Consider the following 20,226-nt stretch of genomic DNA (forward strand, 5'->3'; position numbering starts at 1 on the left):
CAGGGTGCCTGCCTTCCATTAAAATGTCTTGTTGTCTTGAAGATAATAGACATTTGAGGTGAGTTGGGTCAGCTTTCTATAGCATCAGTGTTCAGGAAGAGAAATAATACTGTATTTCAGGAATGCTAAGATGCACATTTTTCCCACATTTTTACACCTCTTCTCTGGGCTACCCATCATATTCCTTTTATATATATATATATATATATATATATATATATAGAGAGAGAGAGAGAGAGAGAGAGAGAGACAGAGACAGAGACAGACATGGGGTCTCCCTATGTTTTCCAAGCTGGCCTTGAATTCCTATACTCTGGCAATCCTTCTGCCTCAGCCTCCGGAGCAGCTGGGATTATAGGCAAGCAACACTGAGCCCAGCTAACCATCACATTTCTTGAAAACAGTTAGTTGCTATTTTATGACTTGGAAATCAACAATTGAAAGAGATTTCCAAAGGGTAAACAGTGAGAAAGGGTTATATGTATGGAAATGATTTCCAGGAACAAAGTGACCAGAGACCCCATGAGAAATAGGCCACTGGGCTCCAAGTACTTAAAAACACAAGGAGCACCACTCACACCATCATCTAAGCCAAGCTTGTCCAACCCGTGGCCTGTGGGTCGCGTGTGGCCCAGGACAGCTTTGCATGCAGCCCAACACAAATTCATTATGAGATTCTTTTTACAATTTTTTCTTAATTTTTAAAATTACTATTACTTTTTTAGCTCATCAGCTATCCGTAGTGTTAGCATATTTTGTGTATGGCCTAAGACAATTCTTCTTCCAGTGTGGCCCAGAGAAACCCAGATAGTGGACATGCCTGGTCTAAGCAAATGGTGCCTGCCTCAGGAGTTGTATATTGCTTATGCTGCATCCTGATTGAATTTGATCTTAAAATTGCATGAGTAATATAGATCCCCATCCAGAAGCTAGGAGCCTGTATCTTAGAAAAAAAGCACTCCTATCAACCGAAAGAATTTGGGGTGTGTGTGTGTGTGTGTGTGTGTGTGTGTGTGTGTGTGTGTATGTGTGTTTTGTAGAGAGTGTATCACTTGGTCACCCAGGCTGGAGTGCAGTGGGGTGAACACGGCTCGCTGCAGCCTCCATTTCCCGGGCTCAATCAATCCTCCTGCCTTAGTCCCCCAAGTAGCTGGGACTACAGGCATACCCATCATGCCTGGCTAATTTTTTGCATTTTTTAAATGGAAAAAAAAAGTTTTGTTTTTTTTTAATGCCAAAAAAGATGGGATTTCACCACACTGCCCAGGCTGATCTCAAACTCGTGAGCTCAAGCAATTCTCTCACCTCGGCCTCCCAAAGGGCTAGGATTATAGGTGCGAGTCACAGCACTCGATGCTATATTGCATTTTACTCCCTTTATTATGCCATGGAATTTGGCACATTCTTAACACTTAAAATTGTTTTTCAGTCCTATCATATAAAACTATGTGCTATAATATTCAAACAATGAAAAACAACTTAAATACTAATATTCTGATTGACTTGACAATCTTGTAATTTAAATGGAAATAGTATTTAGCATTTCAGATTGCTAGTTCTCTTACTTTAAGCTAAATATAGGTTCACCATTGCTGACTTACATAATTGATAAAGCACAAGAACAGTAAGTTTTCCTTAAGTAAAAGCAGGAATGTGTAAGATATCTTCAAGTTGCTGTCAGTTGTGTATTAGGTGGCAGAAACGTTGAAAGTATATGCTTCAAGTCTGTGTTCTGTGCCTGTCCTCACTTCAGCTACAGGAGCAGAATCAGGAGTTTCCAATGTGAAACTCCTGCCTCAGGAGAACAACTGAAGCTTTCAGGTGAAAGAAGAGAAATCTGCCCTTGTGTGTTCTAAAGCCATTCTAGCAAACAATACCCCTGTAGGGACCTGTACTTCCTAATGAGGCTCAAACCTGGCCTAGGGCTGAACATTAGCTGCCATTACTTTCATAGTTAAACATTTGCCTTTCTTTGGCAGCAATGGCAATGGCAGCTAATGTTCATAGAGCATGTCACATGCTTTAAGTCATTTAAGACTGTTCACTGAGAGATGTTTGGTTTTGAGTACATGTAAACTTCCTGTTTTTCAGTGAAAGTCAACAGGAAAGTGGGCTTTACTTTTCAGACTCAGTTTGGCTGGAATGGATAGTGTTTATTGGCAAGGACAGGGTTAGCTGTTTGGCCAGCACACTAACTTAGGTGGATTTCCAGTAGTGTAAGGTAAGGGTCTCTGCAAGCCAAATAAAAGGCGTTCTGTTGACTTTTCATGCAAAGTCCTCTTGACTTGTTTTACTAATTTGAAAATCAGTGTTAATAATCAAAAGGACAAAGCATGTTGTCTTTTAAATTGTTTTCACTTAAAGCATTTTTTCTGCATAAAACTAGAAGAAATAAAAAATTCATCTTTTTATAAGAAGATATTTTATAGCATGAATATGTTTCCTCTTATGAGATTTAAAAGCAAGTATTCCTTTAATGGTTGAATACACAGCATTTCACCAAAGATGCAAAAAATCATTTAGGATTATTTTATTCCATAGGCTCCCTAAATATATTATCAGAACATAAATTTACCGCTTGAATCCAGAAAAAAATAATCTATTTCCTGCCTTACGTAATAAGATGAAAGCTTGAAGGTAAAAAGAATGAACAACCATGTGAGAGACTGGGTATGTACATCTTTTAAAATTAGGTCTTTATTCTTCACTGGCACTTCTGAACTCAATAGTGCTACAACCAGGCTCCCTCATAAAAAGAGATAATAAGAATTCCTTATCATAATGTCCTGGAAGTCTTAGAAGCACAAAATCAAGGAGTAAATAAATCATAAACTAAACTTCAACTTTTGAGCACTGTGCATTTTTAAAATGCTGAATGTAAGGCTTTTAGTCCTCTTTATATAGGATAAAGTTATTAAGCTTTTCAAAAATATGGAATAGTTTAAATTCCTTTCTAAAACCTCTGCCCACTGTCGACTTACCATTTACACTGTGGCACAATTCAGAGGAGTTGATTAGTGGGGATATTTTATGGCTTAGCAAAGCATAATACTTGTTGAATAAATGAAGCCCACTGCTTTGAATAGTCCACCATAAAGTTGCACTTCCTGATTCTACTGCTGCCTACACAAGATATTTGACTTCTCCTCCTTCTTCACCCCAAAGTCACCCACCTCTCCCATGTGTCCCTGAAGTCTAATGACAACATAAAAAGGCGGCAGAAAACCAAAAGGGGAGGAGGACTTTTTGAATGTTCTTAGATACAAATCCAGGCAAGTAAAAAACTATGACAAGAACAACAGCAACAAGAAACCATGGATACTGATGATCTCTTGACCTGCTCCTATATTCCTGGAATCTTTCTGTAAAGGAGATAATTTTAGTCTGCCGTGTAATTATTCCTACTTACCGAGGCCTATTTCAATTTGAAACCCACTGCAGACTGAAATATGCCAAGATCTTTCATTAACACGCCATAGATTTTCTTTTCATTATAAATCAAACTAAATAGGTCATGATTGCTTAATCAGTATGCAAAGTATTGCCTCTGGGAATCACACATATCCTCTGACAGCTACAATTTTTTTTTAGTGCTTTGAAATCTAATTCTACCCAACCTAACCCGATCAACAGCTCATCATTTCTTCACATCAAATTTTTCATCATATGAGGTGTAGATTTTGTTCTGGAATGGGTATCATGAACAACACTAAGAGCAGGGGTTTAATTAATTCAGAGGGATACAGATTTTGTTATCGCTTCTCCATATAATTAAGGCCCTCTGCCTTCCCTCAGTAACTAAGAAGAAAGGGTTGGAGACAGACCCTTTCCCAAAATTTATGGTTGATAGACTTATGTCTACTCTTAAAGAGAGGGATTGGTTCTTCCCTACAAAGGAAAGTTCACTTCAGTCCAAAAGGTTAGTGAGTTCGTGACCATTTATATTTATTAAGTAATCTCCAAGGAAATCTCATCTAGTCATCCAGCGCTCGATGAATCCCAAATGTCCATTTCTGCCTTAAACTTTTCCACTGAGTTGTCCTCTCAGTCTATAAATTTGTTTATATCCTGGGCATTTCAGACATTATAGAGCCAAAACAAATTCTTGGGCTTCTCCTCCAGACTTGTTTCTGAATCTTTCTCACAGCAGCAAATAATCACTTGATGTCAACAGAGTGTCAGAGGCTGTCCTGCAGGCTTTACAAACGTTAACTTACTGAATGAATCTTCACTACCTGTGGGATTGGTATTAAGATGATCTGCCTTCATGAATGCAGCAAGGCCTAGATTTCAACCCAAGCAACGGTGAGCCTAACCACAATGCTAGTAAACAGTTCTGACGCTCACTCATGTCTACGTCTAGCCCAAGTCAAAGACCTAGATATCACACTGGGTCCTGCTATTTCCTTCATCATCCACCTGGAAACCACTGCTGGTCTGTTCTCCAAATCCTTTCTATCCTCCTTGTCCAGGATTTTGTCAAACAGACAAACAAACAACAACAATAAAACTCAAACTCTGTCTTCCTAACTAGACTCTAAACTCCATAACCCCAGGAAATAAATCTGGGCTACTCATCCAGCAAAATGCTTTACATTAAGTAGACCACCTGGCTATAAAACCAACTTGTGGCTGGGCGCCGTGGCTCATGCCTGTAATCCCAGCACTTGGGAGACCGAGGTAGGTGGATCAACTGAGGTCAGGAGCTCAAAACCAGCCTGGTCAACATGGTGAAACCCCATCTCTACTAAAAAATACAAAAATTAGCCGGGCGTGGTGGTGGGCACTGGTAATCCCAGCTACTCGGGAGCCTGAGGCAGGAGAATTGCTTGAACCAGGGAGACAGGGGTTGCAGGGAGCAAACACGGTGCCACTGCACTCCATCCTGGACCATAGAGTGAGACTCCATCTCAAAAAGAAAAAAAAATTGTTTTTCAAACGTGGAAAAACACAAATTAGACATTATTCCCTGTGAGAAGAGGCTAGAAACCTTCCTTGAACTTGCCAGTCCTACTTCCAGTCCCAGGAGGAATATGAATCTCTCCCCTCTCTTCCCCAATGAGACCTTGCACAAACTTGACACTCTCTCTGCTAGACATTCCCACTTCCCTGCCAGGGACCGTTCTCCTTCAGCAACAGAATTGCCAGCATTGCCCTGCCTTTCATTTGATTAGTTTACTTATGCAATGTGATTAGGAAGGCCAAGCAGGAAGGTCTTCCTGGTTCTTATACCCCACAGGGAAGTTCAGACCAGTGTAATATGAAGCCCTCAGGCCTGAATTAAATACAGAGGTGACCAGACCCAGAGAATTAAAGATTGTTCAGCCTTCCACTGTCAGGGCCATTAGTTGGTATTGGCCACCAAAGTGGAAAGACAGTGGCCAAAACTACGAACAGATAAGCTTATTTAATTTAATGCCTAACATCCAGTTATCCTTTCAGGAGATTGTTCATATGGTGTTGCAATTTATCTTTTAAATTGCTGCACATCAATTTGTGGTTTCTTTTTTTTTTTTTTGCATAATTGTCATCATTAGGTTGGGGAAGGTTGATTAGCTTGTGGAGATAAACTGACAAGCTCCCTGGCTCCATCCTGCCTGACTCTGGGCTGTGCTCTGAACCTATCTAGTTGAGTTCTTGGGGTGCACAGGCATATAACCGAATAGGACTGCTAGGCCATATTTAGGGGGAGAGAAACATTCTCATTCTTATGGAAACTAAAAAAGTTGGGGAGATACGCTCATTTTACACCCAACTCCTCATACCAAGGACATTTTCACATAAGAGCAAAAAGTCTTACACCTTAGTTCTTAGGAACCAGCAGGCAAAGTTGGCTGCTGGCAAAACTGAAATAATTGCTGTCAATAATTGCTGTACCTCTTCCTACTATCAGGTCTCTCTATATCTAGGAGAAAGACAGAAAAATTGACTCCTACTTAGGTATTAGGAAAGCAATATCTTTCCCTTCCAAAGTGTGATAGTAGAGAAGAAAATGCATAACCCAAAGACAATTTCTTGATGGTGAAATTTGGGATGAAAGTTAAGGCTAGGGATAAAGCCTCTGTGATTTCCTCACCAGTCCCTAACCCCCAACACACAAAAAGAAGAAAAGTCACATCACATATGTGAGGTACTCCCCTTTGGTACAAGACTCCCTGGCAGGTAAAATATTTTACAACATTAGAAAAGTACCATCATCATTAAATATTTCATGCGACTTGAGAATAATCTAATAAAAAAGGTATGATTGTAGATTAATCAATATTATTCTGTACCTTGCCTAACACAAGACAATAATGGCAAAGCCAAAACCATTTCTATTGGTCTAAACCCAGCTCTAAATATTCCCTAGAATAGTGAGAATGAAAAATTCAAAACAAAAGATCAGAAGTACAAGATTTTCTTTGTAAATCAGTTGCCAGCAAGTCAATATTGAAACTGCCAACCACTTTTGGAAGACATACATAATAAGTGTCAAGTGTGCTGAGCAGAAAACACCTTCCCATTCATAGTTTTTATAAGAAAAAGTAAAAAAAAAAAAAAAGTATATGTATATTTAACAAATGTTTAAAAATATAAAGAGAAAAACATTTAAACAACTTAATGAAAGTAGTCTGAGTGAAAATAGAGTTTCAGTGAATGAAGTTTTATCTCATGAAGCTACCTTATAGTCTACTTCACATGCAACGTACTTAATGATTATTCATATTTCTTTGCTTTGCTTCTAGAGAAAGTATTTTTTTCCTAGCGTCATGCACCAAATCAGCCTTGTATGAAAAACACAACACAACAGAGTGAGAAACCAGCAGGCTGAGTTAATAAAACACTGTTCGTATCATACTTACGCAGTGGTAGTCTGCATGTCATGCCAGCTTTTGCTGAAGTTCTGTTTTAATTCATTCATCAGGTTCATGCCGAGTTTTTGTTTTATCTCAACCAGATGCCTTTCTTTCGCTGACAAAACTTGTCGTAGTGTTGTAATTTCGTCTTCTAGCTACAAGGAGGAGGGGAAATGGTGGGGGAAAATGTCAGACCAGCAAAAAAGGATACTTACAGAAGCTCTGGGTGTTCCAAAGCAGCCTCTGACCCTCCTAGTTCTACAATCCCACGTGCGGCTTTGCCAAACAAATCCCATACAGGTGATAGTCTTAATGTCTCAAAGTAGAAACAGGATTTTTCATTTTAATCATTAGAGAAGTAATCAATGCTGCTTGTTAAAAAGAAGTCAGATTGTACAGAAAAACATAAACAAAAAAATAAAAGTCAGCAGTAACCTACTAGGAAATAGCTATTGCTTATTTTTTGTTCCTAAACTTCCAAATGTTATTTATATAAGTTGTATATAAACATAATTTTTAAACAAAAATTGGTTTTCTATTGTACTCTTATTTTATATAACTTCTTCACAAGTGTCACTAGTCAGTGTTTATTTTTATTTAGTTATTTATTTTAAAGAGACAATGTCTCACTATGTTGACCAGGCTGGTCTCGAACTCTTGGCCTCAAGGGATTCTCCTGTCTTGACCTCCCAAAGTGTTGGGATTGCAGGTGTGAGCCACCACACCTGGCCTCAGTGTAGTTTTTTGCCAGCCACACACAGTTGCATTGGTGCAGGAATAGAATTGGCAAGCAATGGGGTTTTGCCAATCTAAAGCCTTAAGAAAGGGAGGAAAACAGGAGTAGAGGATGTATGTAAAGGAATGATTTGTGATAATTTTCTTTTTAACAGTTTTATTGTCCTATAATGGACATACAATAAGCTGCAGACATTTAAAGTGTATATATATAATTTGTAAGCTTTAATATATGTATCTACCTGTGAAGCCATTATCACAATCAAGGTAGTGAACATATTCATCGCCTTTTAGTTGCTTTTTGTCATTCCTCCCTCCCTCTTCTATCCTCTTCCCCAATCCACCCTCACCAGACAGCCACTCACTTACTTTCTTTCCCTAGAGTTTAGTTTGCAGATATTTCCTAGAACTTTCTATCAATTGAGTCATAGAGTATATACTCATTTTTGCTTGGCTTTGCAGCATAGTTATTTTACATTCATCTATGTTGCTGCATTACCAATGGTTCTTCCCCTTTTTTCACAGAGTAGTATTGCACTGAATGGATATACCGGGTGTGTTGTTTATTTACCTATTGAGGGACATTTAGGTTTGGCTAACGCAAATAAAGCTGCTATGAACATTCATGTATAAGGCTTCGTATGGGCATGTTTCCTCTTTCCCCTGTGCTACAGAAAAGCAGATCTCTTCAGCACTATAAAATTGCTCTTGCAAATGTAATTTCTAACAAAGAGGCTCTGTAAAGTACTCAGATTTTGAAAAGCTCTGTTTTATCCTGTGAAGATAAATCTGACTAAACCACAAAGTCTTTGATTTTAATTATTTGTTATACTCTATAACTTATTGCTCCGGTAACAGTGCTTACATTTACATTTTTGTTTTTTGAAAAGTATAAATGCTTGTTACTTTTTCTTGTTAATGCAGAAAAGATTCATTAGAACTACCTTAGGATTCCCTATGCATGGAGGTAATAAAAGTCTGTCACTTTAGTAGATTTCTTACTAAATTTTTTTTAAAAGGAGTAACTGTGGCTCATTTACATGTAAAGTATCACTCTACTTTGGACCACAAGCTAGTCCAACCTTGTCAGCCTGTCAGTCATCTTGCAAACACATTCCTTGGATCACCAGAGACATAGCTCCTAGGAAAGCAGCTCAAGAAAGGCATCTGCCTCTGCAAAAACAAAACATGCAAAACAAACAAAAACCAAAAACCCACCACAGTCTTTTACTAGCCCCAGTAGTGAACAGACAGGAATGGTTCTGTGAAACTTTACATAAACAAATAATGACGTAAGCAAAACAAGCAGAAATACTGAATCACAAGCATCTTAAAAATACCACAGTAAGAAGTAACAATATCTTGGGGTTTTTAATATCAGCAAAATGTCCTGGCAACTTAACATTATACATTTCTTTATGTTCATGGAACATTTTTTATATGTACATGGAAATCTTTCTAAAATGAATTACACATTCTACAAACATAGTATAATCAATAGAACCTTCTCTTTCTTTGATGAGCAAGAGTCTTCAGTGTGCATACATACACTGATTACTGCAAAAGGAGTATACTCAGGGACCTCCAAAGAGAAGAATGATTTTAGTCTCTCCATTAAATGAGAATACACTATTATTTTAAAATTAAACGCCTCCATTCTTTTGTTATCATGGGATATTTCTTTTTCATCTTTATCAAGGCGTCCTCCTCCATTTAATCTGCTGCCCAATATTTCTCATGGTTGTATCTCTTGCTCTTTTGCCACAGAAAATCCTTGGGGTTCATGTCAGCCTTTTATTCTCCATTAAAAAGTCCTTCTCTGCTTTCTTTCATTTAGAGTGACTGAAATTACTGGGAGTCTGTTTTTTTGTTGTTGTTGTTTTGTTTGTTTTTTGGTATATTGAGTGTTACTGTATTTTCCGCTGTGCAAAAATATAATGGGAAAAATTTTAACTTGCTGAAATAAATTACAGATGTACACAAGGAGAAAGAAGCTTGAACATCTTAATAGTCTCAACCTCACAGCCATAGAGTCCCATAAGTGTATTAAAAATCACAGGGGGCTGTGGATTATTCATTTGTTATCTGGAGGTAGGGAGTGAGTAAAGGATTCAAAGTTACTGTTAAATTTTTAATAAAATCTTGATCCCCAAAAAGTGATAGAGAGAAACATAAGGTGACCAACTTACCAAACATTATTGTAAAAAAAGAAATATAAAGTCCCATACTTAATAATTTAAAATTTCAGGCATACTTTAAAAGGTGTGTATGGGGAAGAGGCCTCTAATAATGAAGACATGGAGTCAGCTATTTAAATTGGGTGTATTCTCAGATTCTATAATAATATTCTAACCATTTCAATGCAATATGAAGACTCACACTTCTCAAAACATTCAGAATATTTATCAGACATCTAAATATATGCCAAAAACTCTATTAAGCAAATACCCAAAGTTGGAAAAACAGGCAATCTTTAATTACATTAACTTGTAAGGTTCCAAAGGGTCAACCACTTCTCATTGTACAGAGCCAAGGGTCCTACCACAATGAGGTGTTTAATTACAAATACCTTAAAGGCTGCTGCTGCTGAACTTCAGTCCTTTATTTGACCAAGATCATTTGGTCTAGTTATCTCAGAGGCTCTCAACTTCACTTTAAATAAGATAGCATATTTAAAATTCAGATTCCTAGGCACCTGCTGCCTTTTAAGGCCCTAAGGGTTCAATGCCTTAGATTTGTTGGAGGCAGACTACTTACGTTATTTAGCAAGCACCCTCAGATATTCTAATGCAAGAAGTATGGAAACTCTATATTGTGAGTACTTCTGTAAGCCACATCAAATTTGGAATGAGATGAAGTGGAAGTAAATCACATTAATGAATTAAAGTATTTAATATGTCTTTTCCTTTTAATTTAAAATAGTTATTTCTTCATTACAAATTAATGGTCTAGTTCTTTGCTTTCCTGACTCCCTAGGAGAAAATATTTATGCCCAAGATTAGATATTTAAGCTTGATTATTTAAATATGAATTAACAGGAAAATAACAAGTATTGACAAAGATGTGGAGGAATTGGAACCTTTGTACATTACTGGTAGGAATGTAAAATAGTTCCTCTACTGTGGAAAACAGTTGGGCAGTTTCTCAGAAAGTTAATTCTGGACCCAGCAATTCCACTCTGAGGTGTATCAAACAAATACATAGACACACATGTTCATAGCAGCACTATTCACAATAGATTAAAGGTGACTACAACCCAAATGTCCATCAAGAGATGGACGGATAAATAATAGTAGATAAATAAAATTGAATATGATTCAGCCATAAAAACAATGAAATACTAAATCATGCTCAAAACATCAGGCTGAGTGAAAGAACCCACACACAAAAGGTCACATACTGTATGATTCCATTTACATGAAATATCAGGAATAGGTAAGCCCATAGAGATAGAATGAAGCCTGATGGCTGCCAGAGCCTGGGAAGTGGGAAATGGAAGCAACTCCTTAATGAGTGCAAGTTTCCTTTCAGGATGGAGGAAATATTTTGGAACCAGGCGGATGTGGTGGTTACACAACACGACATTGTGAGTGTACTAAATGCCACTGCATGGGTCACTTGAAAATGGATACTTTTATGTTATATATATTTATCTTAAGAAAAATGCAAAAAAAAAAGTGAACTAACTAGTGTGAATCAGCTAATGAATTGCTTCAGTATGAAATTTCTAAAAAAATTTTTCTATTTTATCTGCTAGATTACATAAAGTTTCTAACTGCAACCCAGAAGAAAAAATTCTTTCATAAACTAGGAATCATCAGTATGTTGCTGAGGAGTAACCACATCTGGTCTCACATGCACATGGCTTCAGGTCTGCCTCTCTGGGCTACTCTTCCTGCCTTTGGCTAACAGACCCAAGATTAAGCTGCAGATACTGTCTGGGAGGGGCGTAATAATAAGATGTTATGGTTATGAACACATTAGCCATCCACTAGCTGGGTCTACAAAGAGTTAAGGTCTTGAGGAAGGACCTGAGAGAGAGAGAGGCCCAGAGCCTAAGGCACTTCTTTGCAAGTGTAAGACACAGTTAGATTGAGGGCACTGGGTGTCTGGGACCCACACATACAAAAGGAAGAGGAAAGAGTCAAAGGAGAGATCGATGGAGCATGAAAATAGGCTTTACCTACTTAATAATGCTGTCTGGTATTTTTCCTATTCCTATTAATGCCTATTTTTTCTTAAGTCATCTTATCTCAGGGACGTTGGCAGTATTCGGTTGTTATATAATCACAAATTTACAGTACTAATGCCAAAACTTTATCCTTTTCGAAAGGCAAGACACATTATGAAATACTAAACATAAAATGCAGCTTAGTGGAATTAAAGTGGGAGTGGGATGATAGTGGCGCAGAATTATTGGGCAAGTGTATTTAAAAAGGGAGAGGGAAAAAAACCCAGATGTGTAAAGACCTCAGAAAAGCTCTCTGGTAATAAGACTAATGAGAACAAATGTCTAAAACAAAAGAGTACTTCTTTATTTATTGACAAGTTTTGTTTAAAAAAAAAAGCGTATTCTACTTTTGGCATTTACAAATATAAATGTTCATTTAAAGTATAAAATAATTCAAGTTAATTATAAATACTAACTACACACCTCCTGTGAATGAACCACTGCACCAGATCACAGGTAATATTGGCCTCGCACTTGACGAACTTTAAAAAAGACACATATTGCATGACCACAACAATAAGTTAAAGATCATGTTATGTTAAAAGAGAGTTCTCTTTTGTTGTTGTTGTTGTTGTTGTTTGGTTTGTTTTTTGAGATGGAGTCTTACTGTCTCCCAGGCTGGAGTGCAATGGTGCAATTTGGCTCACTGCAGCAATTCTCGTGCCTTTGCTTCCCGAGTAGCTGTGATTACAGGCACATGCCACCAGGCCTGGCTAATTTTTGTACTTTTAGTAGAGACAGGGTTTTGCCATGTTGGCCAGGCTGGTCTCGAACTCCTGACCTCTGGCGATCCCCCCGCCCCCCACCTCAGCCTCCCAAAGTGCTGGAATTACAGGCGTGAGCCACCATGCCTGGTCAAGAGATTCTTCTTTCAAAACGCTGAATTTGTCCAAGATGTAAGCCTTTTGGACACTAATGGCTTATTTTACATCTACCAAAAGAAGTCTTCCTCTTGCCAGCACTCGGTAAGCACACAAAAATACGTTGGCTGTCTGGGAGAACGGAGTTATGAGATTGGTTGAAGTCTAAGGACAACCTCATGGGAATATTATCGACAAGGTAATGCAGGATATAAGACAGAGGGGAGGGAAGAAAAGGAAAGCTGGGAGGAAGAAATCCAACAAAGCCAGAAAGCAGTAGGAGGTGTCAATCTGAATAATAAAATGGATCAGAATCCAGTTTAAGAGTTAATCCAAGTGAAAAGCTAACTATAGACATTTGGGAAATACAGACTTTAAAGGAATGGGGTAAGTGCTCTGAAACTGAAAAGCTAAGGTCTTATTTATAAAGGCAGAATACAGCAAAGTGTAATAGGATTACAGCACATTCCATATGTGGCTGGTTTATGAGTTACAGCAATTTGATTAGTTACAGCTTGTTTTCTTTTTCTTTTCCAATTTAGAAGTATATGTTTAACATGCCATCTTAGACAATCTAAGGTGTTTGTGTAAAAGAAGAAAGAAGAAGTTAATCTCTAATAAAGAGGTCTTCTCTGGTGCCCTTCAGTCTCATAACATTTTAGAGAACAATGTAGGTGACTAAAAGGCTACTCTATAATCAGAGAAACAGGTTACAGCTGCCTGGGTTACAGCTGCTTGTTATGTGACTCAGGTCCCGTAATTACATTCCTTTAAGGCTCAAAATGATTTAAAGTTCCAACAGCTTTGATTTTGAATTATTTATTTCACAGAGGAGATGAGGAAAGTAGAGAGAGATAAGAAACAAAGAGGAGCCTGGACACCTGGCACACTCAAGAACTCTTCAACAAAGCAGCCAGGGGTCAGAAGTCCCCGTACACACAGATCTTGCTTTGAATCATGACCACAGTTGAGTGCCTGACTCCAAGGCCATCATCTAATAGGCTGTTCTCCGAGGTATCTTTGGTACCCAAGAAGCTAACAGACCCAGTAGGATCTTCCCTCAGACAGAGAGAGGAGTTGCTTGTGACCAGGGGCCCATAAAGAATCTCTGTGGAGATTTGGGACAGAGGAGCTGACTCTCTATAGAATGCTTCAGTTCTTTATAAGGCCAGCAGTGAGACTGCAGAGATGCCTTTCTGTGTGTCGTTGTTAAAATTAAAACTAGCACTGAAGGTAAAATCTGAATGCATATGGGATATTAAAGAACTTGAGTTCCTGTGTCCACACATCTGCAAGCACACTTGTAAAAGGGCAAGGAAAGCAGTTTTAAAAACAGAATGAGCATAAAGCAGAGGTGGCCTGACATGGAGGAGGAAAAAGAGAAATGTGAAGAAGAAAATTCGCAAAGATCCTCCTCTGCTTTTCACTGGGCCTGGGGCAGACAGCTGTGCTCGTGTGCCTCTGGAAGTCATGATGCTACCTTTGTCAGCATGAGGTACTTCTTCATCTCTGAAGAACCCAAAAATAAGAGCCAGGAAGCATGGAGGCTAGTGCAAAACATGAATCCTGGTAACCTGAACACAGTAACAAAGAGTCTGGTGTTATTTCTCGAAGTCAGGCTCAAAATCCCTTAGGAATGAAATGTGCTGGAAGTATATTACTATGGCCAAATGAGACAGGAATTTCTGAAAACACTTCTAGCTTTTTATATTCATGGGGCATCCATTTAAAACCAATGCTTACTTTTTTCTTGGTTATAAAAGTAATATCATGCTCACCGTTGACATTTAGAAAATAGAGAACGTACAAAAATCAACATATATTAGCATATGTATATACCCCAGTAATCCTAACACCCAGAAAAATAAAAATCAAGGCGTTTTATAGCAATTGGTCTGTTATAGACGTTGTACCTGAACTTAAACTAGCATTATCACCGCAATGGAGTGACGTTTTAGCTGAGACTCAGTTGGCTTACCCCAGTCTGCAGAGCATGACATTTGGACCCTGCGGTTGACATGAACTAGTCATGATCCAGAATTTCAGGCCATAAGAACATGTGGAGTCAGTTCATTCTCTGTTGATGCTAACTTTGGTCTGTGCACTGCGGTATGCGTAGCCATTCAGCGGCCACAGACAGACCCAGCTAAAGATGTGAGGCACTGTGCTTACTGAAACCAGAGGAATGTGCTGCTTTTTTATTTTGAAATGAAATTAATTTGGGAGTGTGTCTTGTAAGAGCACTTGAAAGTCTTTAACATTATTCTGAGCTGTCACAGACAAACATTCTCAGGAGGTTAGAACTGAGTTCAGAGTGGACAAAGCAGGAAGAGGGTAAGGTGGAGCTCAGAGCTCTGTTCTCAGCCTGTGGAGAGGCCAAAGCAGGAAGGCAACCTTGTTTCTGAGGGAACAGGATCTTCCTGGCCTACGAGCCAGGACACACAACAGGGAGGGAATGCTGGCCTTGGGTCCTCTGGCTCTGCTGCTGCATCCTACTCAAGGAGCCCTTTCTGCAACATTCTCCTCCTAGAAAGTAAAGGCTTCTCAGCAAAGTGTCTAAAGTGGGTATTGCAAACAAAAGCCTTAAACAAAGAATTGTATTCATAATGAGCCTAACATCCTCCGCCTCTCTAGGTCCAGATGCCCACAGCAGCTACACAAGATCTAATGAGGCCTCGATGAAGCAAAGCTTTCCTCTCTCGCCCCAGAGCTTTATTTTTCTGCCAAAAAGTATACAACTTATAAATTTGGTTGCTTCTATGATTGACTTTTTCATTAAAAAAATCATTTCAAAATAATTGTTGAGCTAAGTTGCTGACCTAAAACCAGAACCCATCTTCAAAAGGATCTTGCACCTATAACATGGTCTGGAATGAATTCCAACAGGTTTTTAAGTTGATTTATTATTCCCATAGTATTCTGATAGTTAAAAAGAATAAGAAGTGCAAAGTTAAAACTAGTTATTATTGTTGCTTAAGCAGCACAACGATTCGTTCTACAACTGTAACCAACAGGTAATAGACAACATTAGAAAAATGCTCTGAAAAAAGGCATCATCTTGCAATGTATTCATTTATAAATTTTATTAAATGAAAGACAACACAATTGCAATATGGGACTTGTATCAAACTAATAACTCTCAAGATCCAGAGATAGAAATTGCAACAATAAGATTATTAAACATACCTGCACTAACTCTGCCTTTAACTCTTCCTTTTCCTCCTCAGAGAGCATGCTAGAGTAGTCAGCACTGGCTACTGCGTCTTCATCTCTTCCTTGCAATGGTTCAGTCTCCAGCAAACCTTTAGGCAAAATTGATAAAACAGAATGCAATTTTTAAAGTGAATTTAAACCAACTTCTGCTTCCATAGTGTGGAGGACTAGATGCACTGACAGACCCTCCCACTGAAAAACAACTAAAAATTCCAGAAAAGACAAAAATCCTCCTAAATGTGTGATGAGCTCCAATAAAGTAAAAAATACCAAGAAGCCAAAAAAATTAAGAGAAAATGGGAAGGCAGAGATGTAAACAGGACAAGCTTTCAGGGAGGTCTACATTCACCACTTTGGTGAATTCCAGCTCAGCTCTTCACTGTCTCATGGGGTGCAGGGGCAGAGGACAAAGCCCAAGGCCCACCCATGGAGACAAGTTTAATGTGAGACTCCTGTGTAAATTGGAGGCCCCACAGGGCTGCATCCTGAGAGTAAGGTGAACTAGAAATAAATAACTTAATTCTTCACTCAGAGATCTGCAAGGCAAGTTGCCCATCTTGAAACTCAGCACTGAATGGACAGAAAAAAAAATCCTCCCCTGAGAACTGATGACCCTGAGTGGGACTGTATGGGAAAGCAGCTTGCAACTTAATGCACACTCCCTGGGTGGTCCAAAACAACCTCAAGGTTAGAATTTAAAATATGAAGGCCTTTGTTTTCCACTGCAGGTGCGGCTAGAAGTAGCTGGGGCTGTGAGGAACCATTACTGATAAATGACTCTGGCAGAGGATAATATGGGAAGAGCTGGGGTTCTCAATGCCATCATCGTGCCCCAGGATAACCCTGAAAGCTTCTAACTTGTTATGTGAGATAAATGACTAGTCGTTTAAAATATGAACAAGTTTCTTGATAGGGCCCCTCAACATCTGGCTGACTTAAATGCCTGTGTTCTCTGGGGAACCCAGGAAACAGGCCCACACTCCTAGGAAACTTCATCTATGATGTGATTCAAGTCAGAGCTGGCATTTACACCTCTGCAGGGAAAGGAAATGAGACAGCCAAGTACAAAGGGGTTCCTGGAGAAACTCCCACCGGCCTGCTCACTGGGAGAACAGGTTGAGCCACGGAAGTTCGTGCCAGAAGTTCGTGCCGTTTGCCGGGGGTGGGAGCCTGGCCTTCCTTGTTCCGGGGTGGTAACTGAGAATTCCATCTGTGAGATGGGGGCTTGTTAACAGGAACCTCTCTTGCTTTACTGAGTTTTTCTTTCCCTCTTTGCCCAATGAATTCCATTTTTCTCACCCTTCAAAGTGTCTGCAAGCCTAATCTTTCATGGTCGGGTGACAAGAACCCCGTTTTTAGCTGAACTAAGGAGAATGTCCTACAACAGAAGGGTTTTTAATAAATTGTCCTAGAACAGTTATCCCTATAGAAAAAAACACATTGGACACCTTTCAACTATTCACATGGACAAAACCATAAACATTTTAGAAGACAATCTAGGAGTTTGTGTTTCTGAACCTCTGGGTGGGAAGGGACTTCTTAAACAAGACATGAGAAGGCAAACCATGAAAGAAAGGATGAATAAGATTAAGAATGTCTCTTTATCAAACACACTACATGGAAAATGAAAAGACAAGCCACTGATTGGAAGATGATATTTCGCACATATATAATTAAAAAGATTTGTTCCCAACATATACAGACTTCTTACAGACCCACTTTAAAACCAGAAGTAATCCGATAGAAATACGGGCCAAAAGACCGGAACAGATGATTTATCGGCAGAAATCACAAATGTTAATAAACCTAAGAAAACACGCTTGACGTCACTGATGCTCAGGGAAATACAAATTAAATTATTTCAAGCTCAGTAGATTACCAAAAAGTTACCAGTCTGACATTACTAATAACTCTCAAGATCCAGAGATAGAAATAGCATCAATATGTTGCTATTGCTGGCAAGAATATAAATAGTTAAAAATGATTTGAAAATGATTTAGTATTATCTACTTTTTCATTTAAAAAATCCATTTTTACCTATTAAAATTTTATCTATTAAAATTGAACATCCACACACCCTACAACCCAGCAATTCCACTATGTATAGACCTGAGACAATCTGCATGAGCATTAGCTACTATACATGCACATCAGAGGCCATTAATGAAAGCTTTCATAGTAGCAACAAACTGTAAGTTACCCAAAAGTTCATAAACAGGGCAATATATAACTATACTGTGGTATTTCCATGTTGAAGACTTGATAATAGCAAAATGAGTGGACGATGACAATACATATTACATGGATAAAACTTGGAAATAAGATATTGAGTGAAAAACGCAAGTTGCAAAAGAGTAAGTATAATTTTACTTAAATGAAGTACAAAAGCATACAAAACTGAAATATTACTTAGGAATTAAGGGCTGGGTGTGGTGGATTAGGCCTGTAATCCCAGCATTTTGGGAGGCCGAGGTGGGAGGATCGCAAGGTTAAGAGATCGAGACCATCCTGGCCAACATGGTGAAACCCTGTCTCTACTAAAAGTACAAAAATTAGCTGGGCATGGTGGCGCCCACCTGTAGCCTCAGCTACAGATGCACTTGAATCATCCCCAAACCATTGGGAGGCTGGGTGGGGCAGGAGAATTGCTTGAACCCAGAGGCAGAAGTTGCAGTGAGCCGAGATAGTGCCGCTGCATTCCAGCCTGTCGACAGAATGAGACTCTGTCTCAAATAAAAAGAAAAGAGAGGCAATAATAAAAAATTCAGGACTGTGGTTTTCTCAAGGCAGGGGGAAATGGAGAAAGAAATGGAAGATCTTACCATAGGGCAGGGGTCCCCAAACCCTGGGCCACCGACCAGTAACATTCTGTTACCTGTTAGGGGCCAGGCCACACCACGGGAGGTGAGAGGTGTGTGAGCTGGCAAAGCTGCAACTGTATTTATGGCCACTCCCCATTGTTTGCGTTACCACCTGATCTCTGCCTCCCATCAGATCAGTGGTGGCATTAGATTCCCAGAGGAGTGAGCCCTACTGGGAAGTGTGCCTGGGAGGGATCTAGGTTGCATGTTCCTTATGAGAATGCAATGCCTGATGATCTGTCACAGTCTCCCGTTTCCCCCAGATGGGACCATCTAGTTGCAGGAAAACAAGCTCAGGGCTCCCACTGATTCTACATTATGGTGAGTTGTGTAATTATTTCATTATTACAATGTAATAATAATAGAAATAAAGTGCACAATAGATGTAATGCACTTGAATCATCCCAAAACCATCACCATCACCCTGTGTCCATGGAAAAATTATCTTCCACAGAACCAGTTCCTGGTGCCAAAAAAGCTGGGGACTGCTGCCTTGGGACTGTTTCAGGGTCAATGGTCATACTCCATTTCCGGACACTGAATTTCTGTTCATGAGTATTTTCTCCACTTTACCTTTATATTGTAAATATTTTTTGTGTACTTATGATTATTTACTAAACAAATGAAAATGGATTTTATCTGAAGTCAAAGAGAAAGGTAAATAATTATCCTACAAAATCAGAACATTTTAGATAAAGAGAATAAAAATATGGCTGCAGTGTGTATAGCTCTGAAGCTGGCCCATCTCTTGAATCCCTGGTGTTCACATCCTTTTTTCTGGATCAATAGTGTGCCATTGGCACCCTGACGTCACTGCCAACACGCTAACACACAGTAGTAAACATGGCGCATTGCTGATTCACGTTCATCATCTCTTCGTTCCTTCTCTCTATGCCAGAAGCCAGTTTCGATGCTAAGTAATTTCCTTTTTCGTAAGTAATATCTGGCCATCATAGAAGATAGTAAGATAAAATTATCAATTTTTTTTGTACTTTTTTCTTTTTTTATTTGTATAAAATTTTTTTTTAATTTTTAATTTTTTTGGGCGCATCATAGGTATATATATTTATGGGTTACATAAGATATTTTGATATATACATATAATATGAAATAATCACATCATGGAGAATGGGGTACCCATCCCCTCAAGCATCTATCCTTTGAGTGGCAAACAATCCAATTATACTCTTTAAGCTTTGTTTTGGGTGTTTTTTTTGAGATAGCGTCTCACTCTGTCCTCCAGGCTGGGGTGTAGAGGCAGGACCACGTCCCACTGCAGCCTTGACCTCCCAGACTCAAGCGACCCTCTCACCTCAGCCTCCCTAGTAGCCAAAACTCCAGGCATCCATCACTAAGCCAAGATAATTTTTCTTTTCTTTTTCATTTTTATTGCATTTTAGGTTTTGGGGTACATGTGAAGAATATGCAAAATTGTTGCATAGGTACACACATGGCGGTGTGATTTGCTGCCTTCCTCCCCTTCACCT

At 38.9% G+C, this 20,226-nt stretch overlaps 1 protein-coding gene across 10 annotated transcripts in view; it reads right to left on the bottom strand.

The window, feature by feature from the left end:
* TPD52L1 (TPD52 like 1) overlaps positions 1-20,226 on the bottom strand; it is a 112,212-nt gene that overhangs the window by 25,534 nt on the left and 66,452 nt on the right. For 8 of the 10 annotated variants that reach the window (XM_017533363.2, XM_017533356.2, XM_017533369.2 and 5 more), the window contains exons 2-3: positions 15,852-15,967; positions 6,846-6,994 (exon numbers count right to left, since the gene is read on the bottom strand). In XM_017533363.2, the coding sequence (XP_017388852.1) occupies positions 6,846-6,994; positions 15,852-15,967 (265 nt within the window). Of the gene's footprint in view, positions 1-6,845; positions 6,995-15,851; positions 15,968-16,230; positions 16,352-20,226 lie in introns of those variants that run through there. The other 2 variants (XM_037740245.1, XM_017533370.2) reach the window with 2 other exon arrangements.

This window comes from Cebus imitator, unplaced genomic scaffold, assembly GCF_001604975.1.
Source record: "Cebus imitator isolate Cc_AM_T3 unplaced genomic scaffold, Cebus_imitator-1.0 Scaffold81, whole genome shotgun sequence".
In the NCBI taxonomy this organism is placed as follows: domain Eukaryota; kingdom Metazoa; phylum Chordata; class Mammalia; order Primates; family Cebidae; genus Cebus; species Cebus imitator.